The sequence below is a fragment of the Falco cherrug genome, chromosome 3 (genome assembly GCF_023634085.1).
Source record: "Falco cherrug isolate bFalChe1 chromosome 3, bFalChe1.pri, whole genome shotgun sequence".
Taxonomy (NCBI): domain Eukaryota; kingdom Metazoa; phylum Chordata; class Aves; order Falconiformes; family Falconidae; genus Falco; species Falco cherrug.
Window position 1 is genome coordinate 71,046,448 of NC_073699.1, and position 19,550 is coordinate 71,065,997.

The following is a 19,550-nucleotide window of genomic DNA, read 5'->3' on the forward strand; positions in this document are numbered from 1 at the left end:
TGGTTGTAACCTTCAGTCTCGCTGGAGATGACTTGGCCCATTTCAGTAAACTGGACTCTGTCCTGTTCCTCTCTTCTTTCCATCTTCCTTCGGACCTTAAAAAACTGCTCAAAAGCTGCAGGTGACATGGCATACGTTGAAAGATCTGATTTCTTCTAATAGTTGCTGCTTGTCCCGCTTGTTTAGAGGATTCAAAGTTGAAAAAATGGGTCTTGCACATATGCTGAAGCATGAGCCAAGGACAGTGGCTTTATTTTCCCTGACACTTTGGAAGCATCATAGCCTGAGGAGACCCCATGGTCACTGGAGCGCAGCAGCGAGACAGCTTCAGTGTGCAGAGGCACCAGCTGCTGGAGAGAATCATCTCCTTTCCTAAGTAGCACTTCATGCTGGGAATGGGCGTAGAGAGTTTGTTTTCAAATCCTGTGCTGATGAGGCTTGACCTCTTGCAGTCTCTGAAACAAGCTAATTGAAGGTTGAAAGCCTTCTGAAGATACCTAAAATAGATATCTGGAGTCACGGGGACTGGAGGGTGGAGTAAGGTGGATATAGAAGAGAATTTGAACAAAGAACATTTCCAGTCTTGTCAGCAAATACTCCTTTGTGTTCACAAATAAATCTGTCTTACTGTACACAGGGTACATATCAGCCTGTAGATGAAACAATATGAATTTAAAATGTAGTTTTCCAGATGACCAGCTAACTGTTTTATACCTTCCATGGTCCTACGTAATCTTTTTCGGTATGAAAAATAAAAGCAATTAGAGGAAAAATGTTTCGGTGGTATAGGGCACTAGTAGTGTTTCTATGTCTCATTTGGATCCTTATGTGTGTACATTAGAGCTTTCCTGCACCTTTTGTGACACAAGCTCGTACAAGGATGACTGTGTGGGGGACTGTGAGCCCTCACCTGCGCCTGTAGTGTGAGGGTTCTTCAGCCTTCTAGTCAGAGCTGGGCTTTGCAAAAGAAACCAGTAGGTGATAAAATGGGATTTAAGCCAGTGTTACCTTTTGTCACAGACACAGGTAGGAGGTAAATCTAATGCAGTTGAAAGGGGCTCCATAACATAACTCCGTAGCATTGAGGTATATATGAAAGATTTTTCCAAGAGAAAGTCTAAGAGGGAAGGAGTTGACTTCATACCTTCAGCAGAGGAGACTTGTTTTAAGGAAAGGGAAGTTGAGGGGCTTGGGGGGTTACATGGTCCTGTTTCTGGAGCGTGCATGCTTTTCTTCTGTCCTGGTTTAGGGTTTTGACCAGTCATTAAAGAAGAATAAAAATTGTTGACTGCACCTAAGATTCACTACGGGCTTCCATGTATGTAAATGAGATCCATATATTAAAGATTTGTATGCCCACAGCGAATCACACTTGTAGCTACTTCTTAGTAGGCTGGTGTATTCCAGCTCTTTACAGCTTGCCGAATTCTGATGAGTTTCCTTTCTTCATATACTGATGCCTGTTACGAATTGGCAGGTCTGGAGCACTGATGAAAACCGCTGATTCGGGGCACAGTTTAGAGTGAAGGCAGCCATAGCAGGGCATGCGCTGCTTCTGCAGCGTGCAGAGGCAGCAGTGGTGGGTGCGCAAGGGAAGCTAACTTACTGTTTTGACAGTTAAACAGAGATGTAAATGTTTCATATTTGAAAAGGCAAACAAGAATAGTGATGGGTCATCTTCAAAACAAGTATGTTGTTCCCTCTTAGCTTTATTTTGTATAATACCTTTTATATTGCAGCTGGATTGCAAAATGGATTGGAAATTAGGAAGAAAAAAATGTAAAAATTCCAAGTCTAAAAATGTCATAGTGCTATGTACCAAAATAATGCTGTGATCTTCTAGCTAATGAAAATCTCAGTACCTGGTGTTACCTTTTGCTTGCTGTGCTGCAGACACTCCTTGAGTCTATGGTGGATGCAGCAGAAAACCTTTGCCCAAATGTGATGAAGAAGGCTCACATCCGTGAAGACCTGATTGAGGCTAGCACTGAGAAGATTTCCATCCCACGCACTTTTGTGAAAAATGTCCTCTTGGAGCAATCTGGAATTGATATCCTCAATAAAATTAGGTACTTTAAAAGACTAATCTAAAAAAATTAGTTATAGAATTTAGATTTTGGGTTGCATTTATGTGTGTTTGTGTAGTAGAAGATTTTTTGAATGCTTTTGTGAGTCACAAGAAACTATATTTAAAGGAATTCAAAGAGCAGGAAATTGCCCTACAGGTCTGGTGAACTTAGTTCAGGAGATTCAAATATTTGAAATCTCCAGGGATGTTAACTTCATGGTTAATGCATGTGCTTCTGTTTTATTTAGTACGAGTTTTGGTTTATGGTACGCAAATAACATTTTCATGACTCCTACAGATTTTGCTAAACCTATTTATGTTCTCAGGTAACACTGAATTACTGTAATAGAAGGAAATTGCACTTACTTGCCTTGAGCATTAGCAGTGCTTTGTCTGTTGCTGCATTTGGTCTTGTCCTGTAGCTGTAGCAGTCACTTTAAAACTTTTTGTTTGTATGGGAGTTGTGCACAGCAGGCAGACATACTTAAAAAATGGAAACCTGGATATTCAAACCACAAACCTGGAGCAGAAACAGTTACCCTAAACAGCTCTTCACTCTTTAAAAAAACAGAAAGGGAAAAGAAAGAGGCTTTTACCTGACCTTTTACTGCATCTTTTTTTTTCACATTAAATATATACCAGAGAATATATTTATGCAGTTTAATGTACTTTCCCTGTGCTTAAACCTTTGCAGTTGCTATCATTTGGCTAAGGAATCCTTTCTGCTTGATGGAAAAGCATGTCATTTTGCATTGTGATGCTGCTATCTTTGCAGAAGAAGAAAACAGTAAGACTTAGAAATCAGTTTTGCAGAGTGCAGCAAAATTGGTAAGAAAAGGTGTTAAAGAGTTCAGCTATGCCCTCGGAGTTTTTAAAATGGTTCAGGGAGTGAGTTTTCTTTGCTTCAGTTCTATCAAACAGATCTTGACCCTGAGACAATAAGAGTGTTCCTTCCACCTGTAAAAGCTGCAACTGTCAACAGGGTGAGGGTGCCACACTGTCACCCTTCATGTCTTATATTGTTTGAAATTAGTATGTAAGTAACTGAGGGAAATCCCTTCACTCTCATTCTCTTCCCACCATGTCTTGGCCACCATTTTACCTCCCTATGAATTGCATTGCCTTTCCAAGAAGTTCCTTACTTTTTTTCCACAGGCTTTCTGCAGCAGTAACCCCAGCCCCAGGTAGAAATAGCTTTGTTAATCCAATGCAACTCCATCCACACACAAACACCTCGAAACAAAATCACGTTGCTTGCTGGCAAGGGTCAGTTGTAGCAGTTGTCTTTGAAACTGTAGAGGCAGGAGAGATGGAGCTTTGGGCTGCAGCTCAGGCGTATGTGCTTGTCATCTGCAAATCATCTGCCCTCCATAGCCTGAGCCATTTGTCCTGTGGCCAAAGACCCCAAGGGAGCAATTCAAAGTACACGATTCCTTGATAGGAAATAACCAGTGAACCCTCAGTTCAGTGTACAGGGTGTGTTGGTGTTCTGTGTGCATCTGTGTAATGAGAATGGCTGACGTGAAGTTCTTGAGACAAAAAGTGGCTACCTAGAGCAAAAAGAGGAAGCAAAGTTGTTTTGGCAAAGACTGGAGAAGCAGCACTGCATGGCTGGCTGTCCTTCAGCTGGCAGACAAACAGGAGGGAATTAAGGAAACGAGTGGCATGTAGTTGTTCAGTGCAGTAGTGCTAAAGGGACAGCACTGTCCCCCTGTCCTAATCCCATTCATCTGAGATGAGTGTTTCTCTGACTTCAGTGGTGGAGTGTTCCCCGCCAAGTTTCACATGTGGTTTTTATTCAGATTTCTTACCCAGATGTTTTCATTTCAGGTCTTAGAAAAATGTTAGAAGCAGGTTAAATATGGTACAGAGGCTCTTGTGTTTATTGTGTGATTCATGAGTTTATTTCAGAAACCCGCAGTCATGTATCCTGACACGCTCAAATGTTTTACTTCAAATAAAGTGATAGCACTGTGGATAATAGTTACACTGTTGAATGTGTAATAAAGACAAAATTCTCCTGCATGAATTAAAAATTTCTCTGTCTCATTTTTAATCCTCACACAGTGAAGTAAAGCTGACAGTAGCTTCTTTCCTGTCTGACCGAGTTGTAGATGAAATCCTAGATGCACTTTCCCATTGTCATCACAAACTGGTGAGTATTTGCCTGACTGATACTTGAATATGCTGGGCATCTTAACAATGCCATTTACTTCGGTTTCTCCTTAGCACAGCTTGATTTTGAAATTGCTTTTATTTTCATTGGCATCATTGACATAATTTGAAATATGATCATGGGATTCTTGCCTCTATGTTTTAAGGAAGGTGCAACCTTAGAAGATGTTGCTTTACATTTTTGTCCTATTACCTTTTGCACTATTGTCAGATCTAAAACTAAAAATTCCATCAGGATGCAGCATTGAGTCATTAGTTAAGGACAGTACCAGTACTTGTCCTGATGAGATGGTAAAGGTTGGTAGCTCATGAAATGAGAGGTGAAATTTCATTCTTTAGGGGAGGGACTGCTGAGACCTTGCGCCCAGAAGGGGTAAGTCTTGAGACTGCCTCAGAAATGTAGGTATCAAGTTTGAAGAGAAAAGAGTAGAAACATAGGAAACACTGTTATTTGCAAGTGCTGAGCTGTCAGGAGGCACAGTTAAATAAAGAGCTGTGTATCCATAGAAAAACATTTTTACTTCTAATGCAGTGAGCCTCTTAAGGAGAATCCAGTACTGTTTTTTTAAAGAAGCCAGTGGGTGGTCATTCTCCTGATTGAAATGGCTCTTCATTTCTAATTGAAATTGCTTTGGCTTCAGCTTGCAGCTGTGAATTTTTTCAGATGCTTTTCCCCACAAGATAGGGGAACCATATATGTTTCTCTTTATTTCCTCTCTATAGAAGTTCTCATACACAGAAAAAAAAAAAAATCACTCTCCCCATCCCCACTTTTATTTTCCTTTTAAAATAAATTAAAAGACTGGGTTATTTGAGGGTGTGTCGTCATGATACAGAGCAGCATTGTGTAAAGATACAACCTGTGGTCTCAGGAGCTATGCAGCAGCATCAGCCTGCTGTGTGAGTGGCCACGTTAATTAGCTCCAGCGGGTCCTGGAGCAGGCTCAGCTGGCAGGAGCAGTGGGCTGTCTCTGTCCAGAGGTGTTGCACAACACACTAAGTCATTTTCTCCAGCCTTGTGAGTCACTTCAGGAACAGTCCTCTGCACTTTCTCCAGCTGTTTTAAAAGCCTCTTTTAAAATTATGGTCCCCAGAACCAGACAGACCATTCCAATGCTTTAGCTGTCACTGTATGTGGCACTGAAATTGTTTTTCTCCTCATATTCTTTACTCCTTGTGTTTACATAGCCAAGGAGGTAAGAATTTCTTCCTTTTGATAGTGTTTCAGTTACAGATAATTTTCAGGACTCAGTTTGCTAGATCTCCCTCCCAGTAATGGCTTCTGGACACTTGACACTTGCCGCTTTTCAGGATTGTGTCCATAGCTAATTGCCAGTGCTCTTAGTTCCTAAGGAAAGATAGTATGTACATTTGATTTGAGTTGATTTGTGACCCATTTGGGCCTGCATTAGAAATGTGTCCCTTTCCCTGTTTAACTCTCCTATGTTTCTGTTAGCTGCAGGTTATTTCAGATGGTATATCACTGATGAAAACATTGACGAGTATGGATCTCAAAAAGGCTGGTAGAGGAACTCCCATCTAATTTGTTAGTGTTAATCTTCAACTGACAGCTGCAATCTGAGAGCTGGCAGCTAGCTCTTAATACAGAAAAAGTTAAATGCACTGGTATAGTTCTGTGCCAGCTCCTTAAATTGGAGTGTCATGTACTACTGATTCAGCCACCTACAAGTATCTGTGTATGTTGTATTGACACAGTAGTGTTTGAGGCAAATTTGAAAAATAAACCTTGTTCGACAAGACCTGAGTTTGCCCAATGTGATGATGACTAGCATTAATTATTATTCTAGCCGTTTTAGTGTGATTAAAGATAAATCCATAAAGGTTTCCAGTGACTTTTTTTCTGAAGTAGAAACTAGGCTAAGTGAGCTATAATTGACTCAGGTCATCTGCTTACCCTTTTTGTTCAACAAAACTGCAATCCACTGGTTGTCCGGGGTCATGTGGATGTTAAACGGTGGACTGCAGCTCCTCCCTACCTGCCTCCTTGAAGGCATTTGTGACTAAGTCATTTGGGCTAGCTGATCTTCAAATAGTTGCTTTTAATATATATTATTCAATATTCCCTTTAGTTATCAACAGAACTAGAAAATATTTCATCATTTTCCTGACAACATGAACCTACTCCATTCCAAGTACAATCCAGGGTGGTTTATATAACATTCTCTATGTTCTTAGTAACAGTTTTTGCTATGCAGATCTAGAAATGAATTTTATTATTGTTAAGACTTTTTCCTCTTTGATATTTAAAAAAATATATATCTTATCCCATAGATCTGTCAGTGATGAATTCTTTTCAGTTATGATAACCCCTACCTATTTCTTCAGAGAAACAGAATTGAGGTATTTAAAAAAGTTGTCCTGTGTTTTGAACAGCGAGTGATAACATTTTGGTTATGTAATTATTATGATAGTTGTTCACAGAAATTGTATTTGTCCTTGTTCGGTTTATTTTTTTTTTTTTAAAAAAAAAGGGTTCAGGTCGAAGCGTCTCTTCCACCTCTTTATTTTCTTTATGATAAAGACAGGACAAATGCTGAGGAACCTCCATAATACTGTTATAACTAAAAAGTAGCATGGCTTTTTATGTGACCTTTTACCTTTTCTTTTTTCATGTTAGACTTTCTCCCTTCTTTCTTAGAATGTGTGATGAAAGGGGTTTTCCATCCAAAAAAAGAGGGTGGGGATGGGGAAACCCAAACACAAACAAACCCTGTGTGAAGATTAACACACACAACTGAGCTTTGCTTTTGTAATTGGTCATCTAGGATCAGTGATCACTTCAGTCATGTAAGCTTTCTGGTTGGGTTTGGTTTGCCTTTTTTTAGCAGTTTGATTGATGTATTCCTGTCTTTATCCTTGACTCCAGGCTGACCATTTGACTAGACGTGGCAAACCGCTTCCACAGCAGGAATCACTGGAAATTGAGTTAGCTGAAGAAAAACCAACTAAACGCTCTGTCATCACAGTTGAGGAGTTGACAGAGATAGAACGTTTGGAGGACCTGGATACTTGTATGGTAAGACACATTCCTCAGCCCATTTAGTTAAGCATGCAAATAACTGGAAGAAAAATGTTTTTCAAAATGTCATTTGGCAATTTCATGGTATCAGGAAACTGATTAGGAATTGGCTTCTAGGAGAAATAAAACCTAGCTCGAGTTGCATATTGCTGTTCAGCAAAGGAAAAGCTTTTTCCTATTCTTTTCTTCTCCTTTCCTGGTACCTCTTCAAGAGCCTTTCCCTTGCATACATTGCTACAATCAAGCTAATACAATAAACGTCTCTTCCACTGGCCACAGTTGCACAGAGGCTCAGTTGTAGTAATAAATTAGACCATACTGTCCTTTGACAACATGCCGCTTTCTGCCTTTGTCTTCATTCTACTTGACATGGATTCCGCTGAGCCATGACAAAAAAATGCTTCTGCCTGGAAGCGACGTTACTGACCATGGACAGAAGTTGATTTATTTATTTATTTATTTTTTAAATCAGATTTTGAATGTATGGAGGAAGTCTTAAAACCTTGAACTGGGCTGCAGGTGATCCTAGAGGGCAAGCTTCAAACTTAGGAGTATGAGTTTGGGTAAAAATGCTGAACACAAATCATTGTAGTGCCTTGTAAAATTCTGTGTGTGACTTTTTATAATAAAAGATGGCTCTGTGCCATGTCATGATTCTTTACAAGATGTAAATCCACAGAATTACGAATAAATATGTTGCTGTTTTCAACCCCAGATCCCCCTCTGCCCAGCTCAGTCCATTTAGGAACTCTACTGTGGACAGGAATTTGGGGAGTGCTTCTGTATCACAAATTAGTCGATCTAATAGGTGGTCACTGATGCAAGGGATGGGCTTTCTCCTCTGCCCTCCTGCTTGGCTCTTTGGCAGTGTGCTTTCACAGGAAACTAAACTGGCAGAAAAATTGATTGCATCGTTTTGTAGAAGAGGTTTTGTTGATTCAGCTCCCTGAACAGACTTACTGCAGAGTCAGACAAGTACAGTCAAGAGAAGGGACAGCAGGGTTGCTCCTTTCTGCGGCAGCTATCTGTTGGTCTCACTTAGCTATAAAACAAAAACATACCTTCACTGGAAATAAGAGCTTAAAATAGTTCTCTCTGGCTTCCAAATCTCCTTCACCAGAATTTGGTTTGATGCAATATTTTATCTGAATTTTCTGAACATCACAAATCCCTGTGAGGCATGTGGTGTTGGTGGCATCATCTGGCTCATCACTGGTACTGTGAAGTTCTAGAAGCCTTCCGCAGCCAACATTCAGTAATCATTTTGAGCCCTAAATCTTACAGTAGAGAGACATCCCAGTAAAGTATGTGGCATCTGAACCCTGTACCTGCAAGTTAGTTTTTGTGTGCTGGCATCATATATAGAAACACAAGCTAAGTGCTCGTTTTGACACTGCACCCTCCCCCTTTAAATTTATTCTTGCAGCCTCTTAAGAATAATAATACTGGAAATTTTAAAAATATCTCCTGTCTTCATCTCATATCACCATGGTTATATGAAAGGATCATATCACTGTGCTGTTATCTTTCATTTTGGTCATACTAAAATAACGAAGTGTGATGATGCTTACTCTCCTTGAAAGATGTGTTGGATGCTAACTGTACTTCAGAACTGTTTGTGTCTCTCTTCATTCACCCTCATATTGCACAGAAATTCAGATACCTTTTGTGACCCAGATTCTCATCAATATCTAATTTCTGAAGAGAATGAAGCATCAAATAGATACAAGGCAGTAATTTTAGTCAGAGCTAAAGAATCCATTTATTAAAAGCTATAATCCATTTTTAAGAGCAGCTTTTTGCATCCTGGGTGCAAGTGATATTGGTTGCTGTTGTAAAATATATAGATAAATAGATAGCCCTAAGAGGCTGAATAATACAGGGATTTTTACTGAGCTAGTGTTCTCACTGAGTTTTTTGCAAGTAAAAGCATCTTATGGATTTCTTGCATCTTCTGGGTGGAGTTAGTAACTTAAAAGAGAGCATTTTCCAAGTGATGTATTTTAGCTATGGGAAAGTAGCCAAGAAAACCCATATTTCAGATACTGTCGTGGAAAAATTAACCTGATTTGTGGCAGCTTTGAATTGTTTTATAGGTATTTGCATGAAAATGAGGAACCTTCTGAAAGGGACGTTATTGAATGCTTTGTAAGCTGGTCAGTGCAGAAAACAGATAAGTTGCTGAAAGGTTTTACTAGAAAGAGAAGCATATGGTTTTATGAACTATAATTATGAACCTAATTTCCTTTGATTATTTTTAATCTAAAATGAGAAATAACTTTTTAGATCCCACTTCCAAAATTACATTAGTCCAGAACACTGTCTTGTTTGGCCATTGGAAATCCCTAAGCATTACAAAGTGTGATGATAAAACAGATCTTAGCCTTGTGAATACATGATGTACCTGGCTGTGTGTTCTGCAAATCTCAAAACTGAAACATTGAGTTGCAGCTTGGTGTTGTGCATGTTTGGGAGCCTAATCTCCTGTTTCCAAAAGAATATGGATGTGCTGAGGGTGATCATGTGGCTGGGATGCCAGGAAAAACTTGCCTATTCAAAGCCCTGTCTATCAGTTTGCTTCAGTTAGTTGTCAAGATGTCTGGGGAAGAAGAGATTTTGGTCTTAGAGGAGAAGCACTGAGCTTGGACCACCATTTTCCAGAAGCTGTTTTTTATCATTTGCAAAACTGGATTAATTTTGCAAACCCCTTACCCTCAGCAAGTCTGCTCTCTTTGTTCTTGTTTTCTTTGGCAAGCCTATCAAGGATAAGTATTCTGGCTGAGGCAATGTACACCATGGCGTGGTGGTGTTATTCACAAGCCTCCCTTGAAGCTGATTTGAACAATGTGGGGAAAAACTGGATCCAGGTTCAGTTTTGACTCTCTGATTACAGATAGTTATATAGCACTGAAGCTAGGTGAATGACTATGTGCGAGGTAGATGTATTTCTTATAAAATGGCTATGAGCGATTTGTTCTTGTGTGTGGACTGAAAGGGGAAGACAGGAAGGTTTATTTACAAAACTTGGACTGGCATGGTAGGGATCTGAAACCCCGCAGTGCTGATGATGGAGCAAACAAACGGGCACTGGTCTGTCTCCCAGCCTGCCTACCTAGGCTCAAGCAAGGTGCAGGGTGGCTGTGGCTGGGAGGGTTTCCCTGCCATGGTAGGGAGCTGCCATCCATCCGCTTTGAAGTTTGATATATATGAACAACGTGGACAAGACAGAATGAAATATCACAAATGGGCCCATGAAATGGGCTGCTGAAAAACAGACTTTTAAATGTTATGTCCAGTACTTTTTTGTTGTGGGAATTAGGACTTACCAAATACCAAACTGTGCAGTGAAATCTTATTAGCTTAAACTTAGGATATGATTCTCACCCAGCTTTTAACAGTGGCCTGAGAGCCCATAACATGAAAGATTTGTCAGTCATACGAGGATTTGCTGGTCTGTTAAATGAGTTCTGACAAACACTGGGAGCATTTGGTCCAGCATAGGGTGTGATTATGGACCCAAAAGCTTCTGATCTGCCTGAGCTGTAGTACAGTAAATTGATATGCTTCCCTAATCTACAGTTGTCTTAGTTGTTTACCTTTAATTAGAGCTGCATTGATGGTAATGTCGTTAGATAAAAGTTGCGTGCAAATAAGATGGAAATAAGAGCCTTTATACAGAAAATTACTTACTGTTCCCAGATTAAAGGAAAAAATTTGGCCTGCTTTTTAAAGCTTAGAATCAGTCATGAATTAATGTCATAAAATAGTACAGTTTTTCTAAATTTTTCTGTACATATATGACAAGTTTGACACATTTTAAACTAATGCATGCATTTAAAAAGTAACTTTAAAGCACCATTTTTTACTGAGATTGAATATAATGTATCTTGTTATGTATGATAGTATAGGTTGAATACTAACTGATTTAATTTTGCATAACGCTTCTAATTGTACTTTATTATTCTTTCATAGCCATTAGTTTTTTGCAGAAATAAGAGATACTAGATAGTGCTCAATTCCCCACCAAAAGGTAATGGAGCATCTTTGTTACATTGTCTTTAATAGTTACATTCCAAAGCTTTGTATTTAGCTATTTGAATGTTAGTTTGGCTTCCAGAATACTAAAAGGAGATCACCATAGTTGAGCCACTATTCAAAGAAAAGTTTTGAGAGAAATAGCTTTTTTATTAGAAATCCATGTACTCATAATCTTTAAACTATCCATTTCAGCAATATAATTTTATTAACGTAGATAGTAACAAGCATGCAGCCAGGATAAGTATGTTTGCAGAGCAAAGCAGAGTTTGTTTGCATTATGAAGAGGTATGATACGGAACTGTTTGAAACATAAAGAAATTGTAGGTTGTAATACACGTGTCTGCTTATAAATCTTCTTCAAAGCATTTCAGTGTAAGATTGAAATGCTTGGATGGTAAATTATATGTTTGCAAAAATGCTTATAGCTAATAGAAAAGGACTGCCTGTGTTGAATACTGAATCTTAGTCATTTCTCATCTATTTCTAATTTTAACCATAGAGATGTTTCTGTGACTTAACGGAGGAAAGTTGTTTTTTTTTTTTTAAATAAATAATAAACCCATGAGCAATGTATGAATGTTTTAGTCATTATTGAACAATAGATTTCAGCTATTGTACAGTAGAGAAGAAAATCTGCAGGAATAGCAGAAGACTTGTAGATTGGTGGTATATGTTTTTTTTATATATGATATATATATCAGAATGTACTAACTAGCCATTGTCAAAGCTTTAGCAGATGAGTCCAGTGAAGACTTGGGAACTTGAGTGCCAGAAGACTAGGAGTGTATGGACCCTCAGTGTCTTCAGAGAAAAGGGAGTAATTGCACTCACTGCATGAGAATTAAATTTATTTTTTAAAAAAAGAAAACTCATAAAGCACCACCTGAAAGCTTTTCTCTCCCTACCCCCTCATCCAAAATAAATTAGAATTAAAACAACAGAAATCCCTTTAGTTCCTTTCACTGGAGGAAGGAGAAAGTAATGGTACAGGCTCACGTACATGTGCACTGATACTGTAGGAAGAAAAATTCAAGGAGGAATTCTCTGGTGTGCCCTGACGTACTACAGCATCTGATTCTTGTTCCTCTCTATTTGACTGTGGTAGAATTGTCTCAGGCATAGATAGCCAGCATTTTGGATGAAAGATTGAATATCTAGTGCAATAAAACCCCAGTTCTTGCTGGACTCCGTATGTTCTCCTGTGCTATAAATAAAGCTCTAGCTCTATGACTGGCTTAATCTAGCAAAAATCATTGTTCTTGCCGAGAAGAGCATTTCCACTTTCCCCTGTACACAGCTCGCTCTCCTGCCCGCACCCTCACGCTTTTACTGTTCACACAGCCTCACTGCAAACCGGGTGTGAGAATTGATTCAGCTGAAAATTAAGCTTTTTATGGAAGACTTATTTCCCAGGTTAGTTTCCAGACTGACTAGTCCTCTGATTGAGTTCACAAAACAAATCCTAAGCAGCAGGAACAAGCAGGCAGGGATGAGGGCAAAGGCAGCAGCCTGGATGAATGCCGGATTAAATTGATTGTGACACTTCAGTTTCTCTCCTGTATGCATTAGCAGAAACGGGCTTTTGATGTGTAGTAAATACAGCACTGTGGGAAGCTAGGAATTGGCATTATGGTATGCGAGAGTATTCTTGGCTTCTGAAAAGGCTCCATCACAGGCATGTGAGCATATCTACTTCAGTGGGAGTCCAGTAAAACTTCTGACTCACCCTGAACTAGGACAGTTTATGAAAACATCACCAGGAGGGGCACAGCACAGTGCCATCATGCAGTGCTACGGCTGAGAAACTAAGAGACAAAGGGAGCTGGCATGATAGTTTTGCAGAACCTGTGAATATCTTGTTTATTTGCAAGTTCTGCGTTTTATACGTTAGCCTCACCATTATCATTATGATTACATTAATTTTAATTGTGAGTATTTGTTACCTTTCTTTTCCTGGGTTCCTTGATACATATAGTTTTGCAGCATCCTCACTGCCCTTAGAGGTCCTTATTCATGTTTATTCAATGCCTGTTACATGTATAGACTACAGACTTGTTCGGGCTCGTGAGGGATTACATGCTCCCAGCTGAAACACATTAAAAGAAACCTGGCTTTCAATGTATTTTTCCTGGTCTCTGAATGCAAGGAGGTGATGGATAATTGATGTATAGTATGTTTTTTTAAACCAGCTGAGGTTTCTTAATCAGAGTTCAAAGCTGTTTCTCATAATCTAGGGTATGTTATTGGCACAACATGAAGTAAATGAATGTAATAAACTGCTTCTAGTAACAGCACTACATGCTTGGTTAAGAAAAAAACGTAGTGCAAAACTGGAGGCTTTTCTGCTTAGATTAAAACAAGATTTGTGAAGTGCAGCTGCTGGGTATTCTGTTTGCGTGGTGGCATGAGGAGACTGAGACACGGACTCCTGAATCTGACCAGAAGACCCTTTATTAGTCCAAAACCCACGCTTATATATCCTCGTTCACTGTTCATGTGCAACATACTGAAATAGAATTGGTTAATCAATACTGTTCACGCACTTTTTGGCTACATATAATTGGTTAATTACTAAGCTACAAACACACTGAACTTCTTGCATTTTTTTTCTCTCTTCTTTCTTATCTCTGTGAGTTTCATGTTCTCAGCCAGCTGCTGAGACGTTGCATCGTGCATCCGCTCCGGCCTGGCTTCATATCCCGTTTATCTTCCAGGTGTTCAGCCAACCTTATCTTACTTTCTTCTTTAGCCTTCAAGGTCCTTCACAGGCATCACGGCCTCCAGCACTTGCCATAAAGCTCTCTACAGTGGCACTTCTGTATCAGGAGCTTGTCTTGCCATGATATTGGTGCTTTGTTTTGCCTTAATAGACTCAGATTTGTATTGGGGGTGGAGGGGAGGATGTGTAGGTGTGCGTTGACGCAGCAGGCAGCTAAATACCGCACGGCTGCTCACTCACTCCCCTCCAGTGAGATGGGGAAGAGAATCAGAAAAAAGGTAAAACTCATGTGTTGAGAGAAAGACAGTTTAAAAGGACAGAAAAGGAAAGGAAAATAATAATACTGATTAAAAAACTATAAGAAGCAAGTGATGCACAATACGGTTGCCCACCACCTGCTGACCCAATCCCCAGCCAGTCCCCGAGCAGTAGGACCCTTGCAGTTTAAGTCCTCCCAGTTTTATTGTTCATCATGATGTCATGTGGTACGGAATATCCCTTTGGCCAGTTTGTCAGCTGTCCTGGCTGTGTCCCCTCCCAGCTTCTTGCGTACCCCCAGCCTCCTCGCTGGCAGGGCAGTATGAGAAGCTTCAAGAGTCCTTGACTGCTCATCACCAACTAAAACATCAGTGTGTGATCAATGTTATTCTCATCCTAAATCCAAAACACAGCACTGTACCAGCTACTAGGAAGAAAATTAACCCAGCTGAAACCAGGATGGTAATTACATCCTTTGTGGCAGTAGTTGTCTTACGAGTTTCCATCATTTTATATCACATTATGAAAAAGCCACATTGAAAAGACAGTTCTGTAACAAAGCATTCATTGAAACCCTGGTCTCGAGAGTTTAGCTTCCCTAGATTGGTTTTTTGGAGGAAGTTTACTACTAAGAGGTTAGTCTGTGACAGAAAGGAAAGGTCTTGAAAGTGCAGCTCTGCAGTCTATAGGTAGTGCCAGGCCCAGCTTCTCGGTCCCACCATTTGCTGCTCTACTAGCAGGAATGTGCATGCCTAGGCTGCAGGCAGTCACCTTGGCAGGCACTAGCTAGCTGTTGCAAGCTGTAGTCTGCTGGTGGACACCTGTCCACCACTTGGAGAGAGAGATGACTGTCCCTACCTGGGTTTGCTCATCCTGCCAGCCAGCACTCACTCACCCATACAGCCAGCAGCAAGGATCACCCGAGCACTCACCTACCTCAGGTGAAGTTAACAGCTTATGAGGTGAAAGCCCCTTTGCATGGCCTCGATCAGGGGGCACTTGTGTGATCCCTTTTGACAGCAGAGCTGTGGAGTTGGTTGATGTTCAGCACAAATAGATACAGAATTCATCTTTCCACAGCCTCTGTTTGTAAGAACCTGCTCATTATTTCCCACAGCAGATTAGCAAGAGCTCCTTTGGAGGAGTTCTTGCCAAAATCTAGACTCCGTAACCTTTGGCAGAGGGACAACAGCAAACAACATGACAATAGCCTCTAATACTGCTGTTTCTGAAGCACACAACTCTCTGCAGCCGTAATGCTTCTTGATTCAATTAGTAGCTGGCAAGTTGACCTTCTCAAGTGGTTGAGGAGTTTTCTGTATAGGTTGCATGGTCCTTTCTACTGCTTTTTGGTTCTTCCAGCATCTCAAATAAATAACTTGGCACAAGTTACCTATCTGTGTCGTGTGGGGAATCGTGTTTACTTTGATATCTAGAGAGCCTACTGAAAATAGCACATGCACGAGTCTGGCTCACTAAGAGTGCTTCGTGTTTCTCACTTCATCCAGAGGAACAGGAGGCTTGTGATATTTTGCTCTTCAAAATTGATACCTCATATTGCAGGGGTAAAGAATAGTTGCCCACTGGAAGAGGGGAGAGGAAGTCTGACTTAGGGCAGGGAGTTATAGAGTACCATTAGATTTTGTTATATATTGTTAAGGTTACAATGAGCTGGGTTACTGAAGTCGGAACTTTAAAATAACTAACTCGAATCAAGTGTACATAGTGCCAAAAGGCTAGAAAACAGCTTCTGAGTAATAAGATCTCATTCCTACTACTATCACTGACAACTGCATCACACAATCCTATTCATAAATTTACCAGGCTTCCTCTTAAAACATCCTTCTCTGACTAGAGAACTTAGAGGTGAATAGATTTTTTTTTTTCTTCTGCTGTTATTCAGGTCAGCTAAAGCCTCATTGCAAAGTCATGGGTGTATCTCTGCAGTCAGGTCTTGCTTCATGTGAGTAAAGATCAAATTACTGTGAATTTTTGAGGTCAATAGTGACAGGACTGGAATATGATCTGAAACCAAAAACACTTAAACTGGTGAAAAAAACCTTCATAAGCAGATCTTAAAGAAAACTTTTTAGTTTTTTAGGAATGAGCAGGATAGAAAGACAAAGTGATTGAAAAGTCAGGGTAGTTTCATTCCAAGCTAATCAGAACCTCTCTTTATCTTGTATGTTTTAGCTATGGGTCATTTCCAATACCACAGTATTTAGATACTCCAGGGGAAGTTTGTTTTCGTACTCTCTGAGAATTGCATAGTCCAGTGCCTTGTTGCCAGTCAGTACTTAATTCCATGCTTGTAGGTGAACAGTCCTGCTTTGCAGGGCAGGCATCTTCCTCTTCTTTCATGTTTTTTCTGTCCTTCCCAGGCTCATGTGCTGCCATGGCCATCTGACCAAGCAACATTAAATCCTGTATCATACTTAAGTGCTGGCATCCCAGAGACCAGCCTTTGAGTTTTGCCATTCTCTCTTGGGTAATTATGATTGACCTTTTCTATCAGTTTGTTTTAGAGAAGAAACTCAAATATACAAGTATTTCTGTTTACCATACAGACTCTTAGAATATTTGTGAGTTGCCTATCAAGATATCTCCTGTTTTTAATGAGCAATATCTTGATATAGTGGTTCCTGACAGGACTTAAAATTCAGAAGGTGGGGGGATGGGGTGGGGTTTAATGTTTAAATTCACAAAGCATGTCTCAAAGTGTCTGAAGGATATAAAGATTTACTGTGCATACTTGAAAGATGTGCGGAAAAAAACATCAACGAGAAAAGAGCAGCAGCTCAAGTATGCCTGGGTTTTCAAGGATAAAACCTCCCACCATAAGTCTGAGCAGAGAGGCTACTAGTCCACTTCCACGTCCAGGGTAAACTGTATCTAATTCACTGTCATGAGTCTCCCTGTAGCATTTCTCCTTTCAAATGTCACTGCTTCAGTGCAAGCAATGCATTGTTGGCCCCCAAAGGGTCTAATGATGGTGCAAAGATGACTGGCATTTTTTGCCTGGATGACTATTTATCTTTTTGGTAGCTGTTCACTTCAGGTTGTCAGAAGGAGGGAGAGATGCAGAATCATAGAACAGAGTCAGAATCATTTAGGTTGGAAAAGACCTTTGAGATCATCAAGTGCAACTATTAACCCAGGGCTGCCAAGTCCATCACTAATCCATGTCCTTCAGCCTACATCTATGTGGTTTTTTTAAACACTTTTAGGGATGGTGATTCCACCTCCCCCAGCAGCTTGTTCTAATGCTTGACCACCCTTTCAGGGAAGAATTTTTTCCTAATATCCAATCTAATCCTTCCCTGGTGCAACTTGAGACCATTTCCTCTTGTCCTGTCGCTTGTTACTGGGAGAAGAGACTGAACCCCCACCTGCCTACACCCTCCTTTCAGGTAGTTGTAGAGAGCAATAAGGTCTCCCCTGAGTCTCCTCCAAACTAAACGACCCCGCTTCCCTCAGCTGCTCCTCATGAGACTTGTGCTCCAGACCCTTCACCAGCTTCGCTGCCCTTCTCTGGACACGCTCCAGCACCTCCATGTCCCTCCTGCAGTGAGGGGCCCAGAACTGAACACGGGATTTGAGGTGGGGCCTCACCAGTGCCCAGTACAGGAGGACGATCACTGCCCTTGTCCTGCTGGCCACACTGTTTCAGATACAAGCCAGGATGCTATTGGCCTTCTTGGCCCCCTGGGCACACTGCTGGCTCGTGTTCAGCCGGCTGTCCACCCCCACCCCCAGGTCCTTTCCCCCCAGGCAGCTTTCCAGCCACTCTGCCCCAAGCCTGTAGCATTGCGTGGAGTTGTTGTGACCCAAGTACAGGACCCAGCACTTCTCCTTGTTGAACCTCACACAACTGGCCTTGGCCCATCGGTCCAGCCTGTCCAGATCCCTCTGCAGACCCTCCTGCCCTCAAGCAGGTCAATGCTCCCCTCCAGCTTGGTGTCGCCTGCAAACTTACTGAGGATGTGCTCAGTCCCCTTATCCAGATCGTTGTTGTTCAGAAGTTGTTTTGGTTCTCAGTCCTGGGAAGCTGTAGGGTAGGCAGATACAACAGTTCCCATTCATAAAATCATAGATGGGTTTTGTTGGAATGGAACTTTAAAGATCATCAAGTCCACACCGTGAGCAGGGACATCTTTCCCTAGATTTGGCTGCCCAGAGCTCTGTCCCACCTGACTTTAAACATTTCTGTTCAGGAGGACCTTGCCTCAGATTTGCTTTAATGATGTTATTGCCCAGGGTGTCTGATACATACGCTAGTTATCTGTAAGGAATGGCCTAAGATTGTCATAAATGGCTGTCCACTACTCCATATTTTCTGAGTTCAAGAGATTTTTTCTTCTTACTGTATGGAAGTTCAGGTCACGAACAAAGTAACTTTTACATCAGTGTTTTCCAGCTGAAGGTAACAAACAACACAAGCAAACTGGTTGTGGTGGCTTAAAGAGATATTTTGTGCCATCTGACCTGCAGCAGGTCTCCATTCTACACTTAGTTTTTAACTAAAATAAATTAGTTGGAACCATCCTCTTTGTTCATCTTAAAGCTCAGCTGCTGTAGAAGATGCTGCTGTCCTCTTCATGAGTAAGTAGAAAACAGAACTGATGATACGCATAATTGCTTTTTGTTTTGCAGGTGACAGTTGCAGACAGAGTTCCTTGCAAGATACTCATTCAGAACATGAAATAAAAATTCAGTTTAATAGTTTAAGGAACTACTTGGTTTAATTCATATATCTGGTTTTTTAGTCTTTGTAATAAAAGCTTTGGGTATTTATATGCAGGCATATTTATTAACAGGAATTATATGTGACTTGAAAGATGCAAGTGCAGAATTATTAATTAAAAGAGTATATTGAAATACTCTGATTATTTCAGAGTACATGAGCCACATCTTGGCACCACATCTCAGCAAGCAGAAAAGCAAAGGTTTCTTGGCTAGTAAAATGAAACGAGCTCAAGGGCAAATCTATTGAGCTTACCTTTCTGCAGTGCTACTCCTTTTCTTTCAGATAGGATAGCCGCACAAAGTAATTTTAAAGGTCAGGCTGGTTTAGATGAGACTAATTGAATTATTTCTGAACCACAAACCACAGCTTGTTCTCTAGAAATTCAGTTCTAGAGGAAGGGAAGGAAATAAGCAAACATACTCCTTAAATTCAGGTATGGATTATTTGCATGTCATATTTATGTACAATATTTATATGTAGTATTTCCATATAGAGGACAGAACTC

The 19,550-nt window shown here is 40.5% G+C and overlaps 1 protein-coding gene across 6 annotated transcripts in view; it reads left to right on the top strand.

Annotated features, from left to right (window-relative positions):
- The window catches only part of CARMIL1 (capping protein regulator and myosin 1 linker 1), a 238,805-nt gene that overhangs the window by 146,733 nt on the left and 72,522 nt on the right, over window positions 1-19,550 (top strand). For all 6 annotated transcript variants that reach the window (XM_055704622.1, XM_055704623.1, XM_055704624.1 and 3 more), the window contains 3 exons: window positions 1,894-2,069; window positions 4,136-4,223; window positions 7,131-7,280. In XM_055704622.1, coding sequence (XP_055560597.1) covers window positions 1,894-2,069; window positions 4,136-4,223; window positions 7,131-7,280 — 414 coding nt within the window. The remainder of the gene's footprint in view (window positions 1-1,893; window positions 2,070-4,135; window positions 4,224-7,130; window positions 7,281-19,550) is intronic.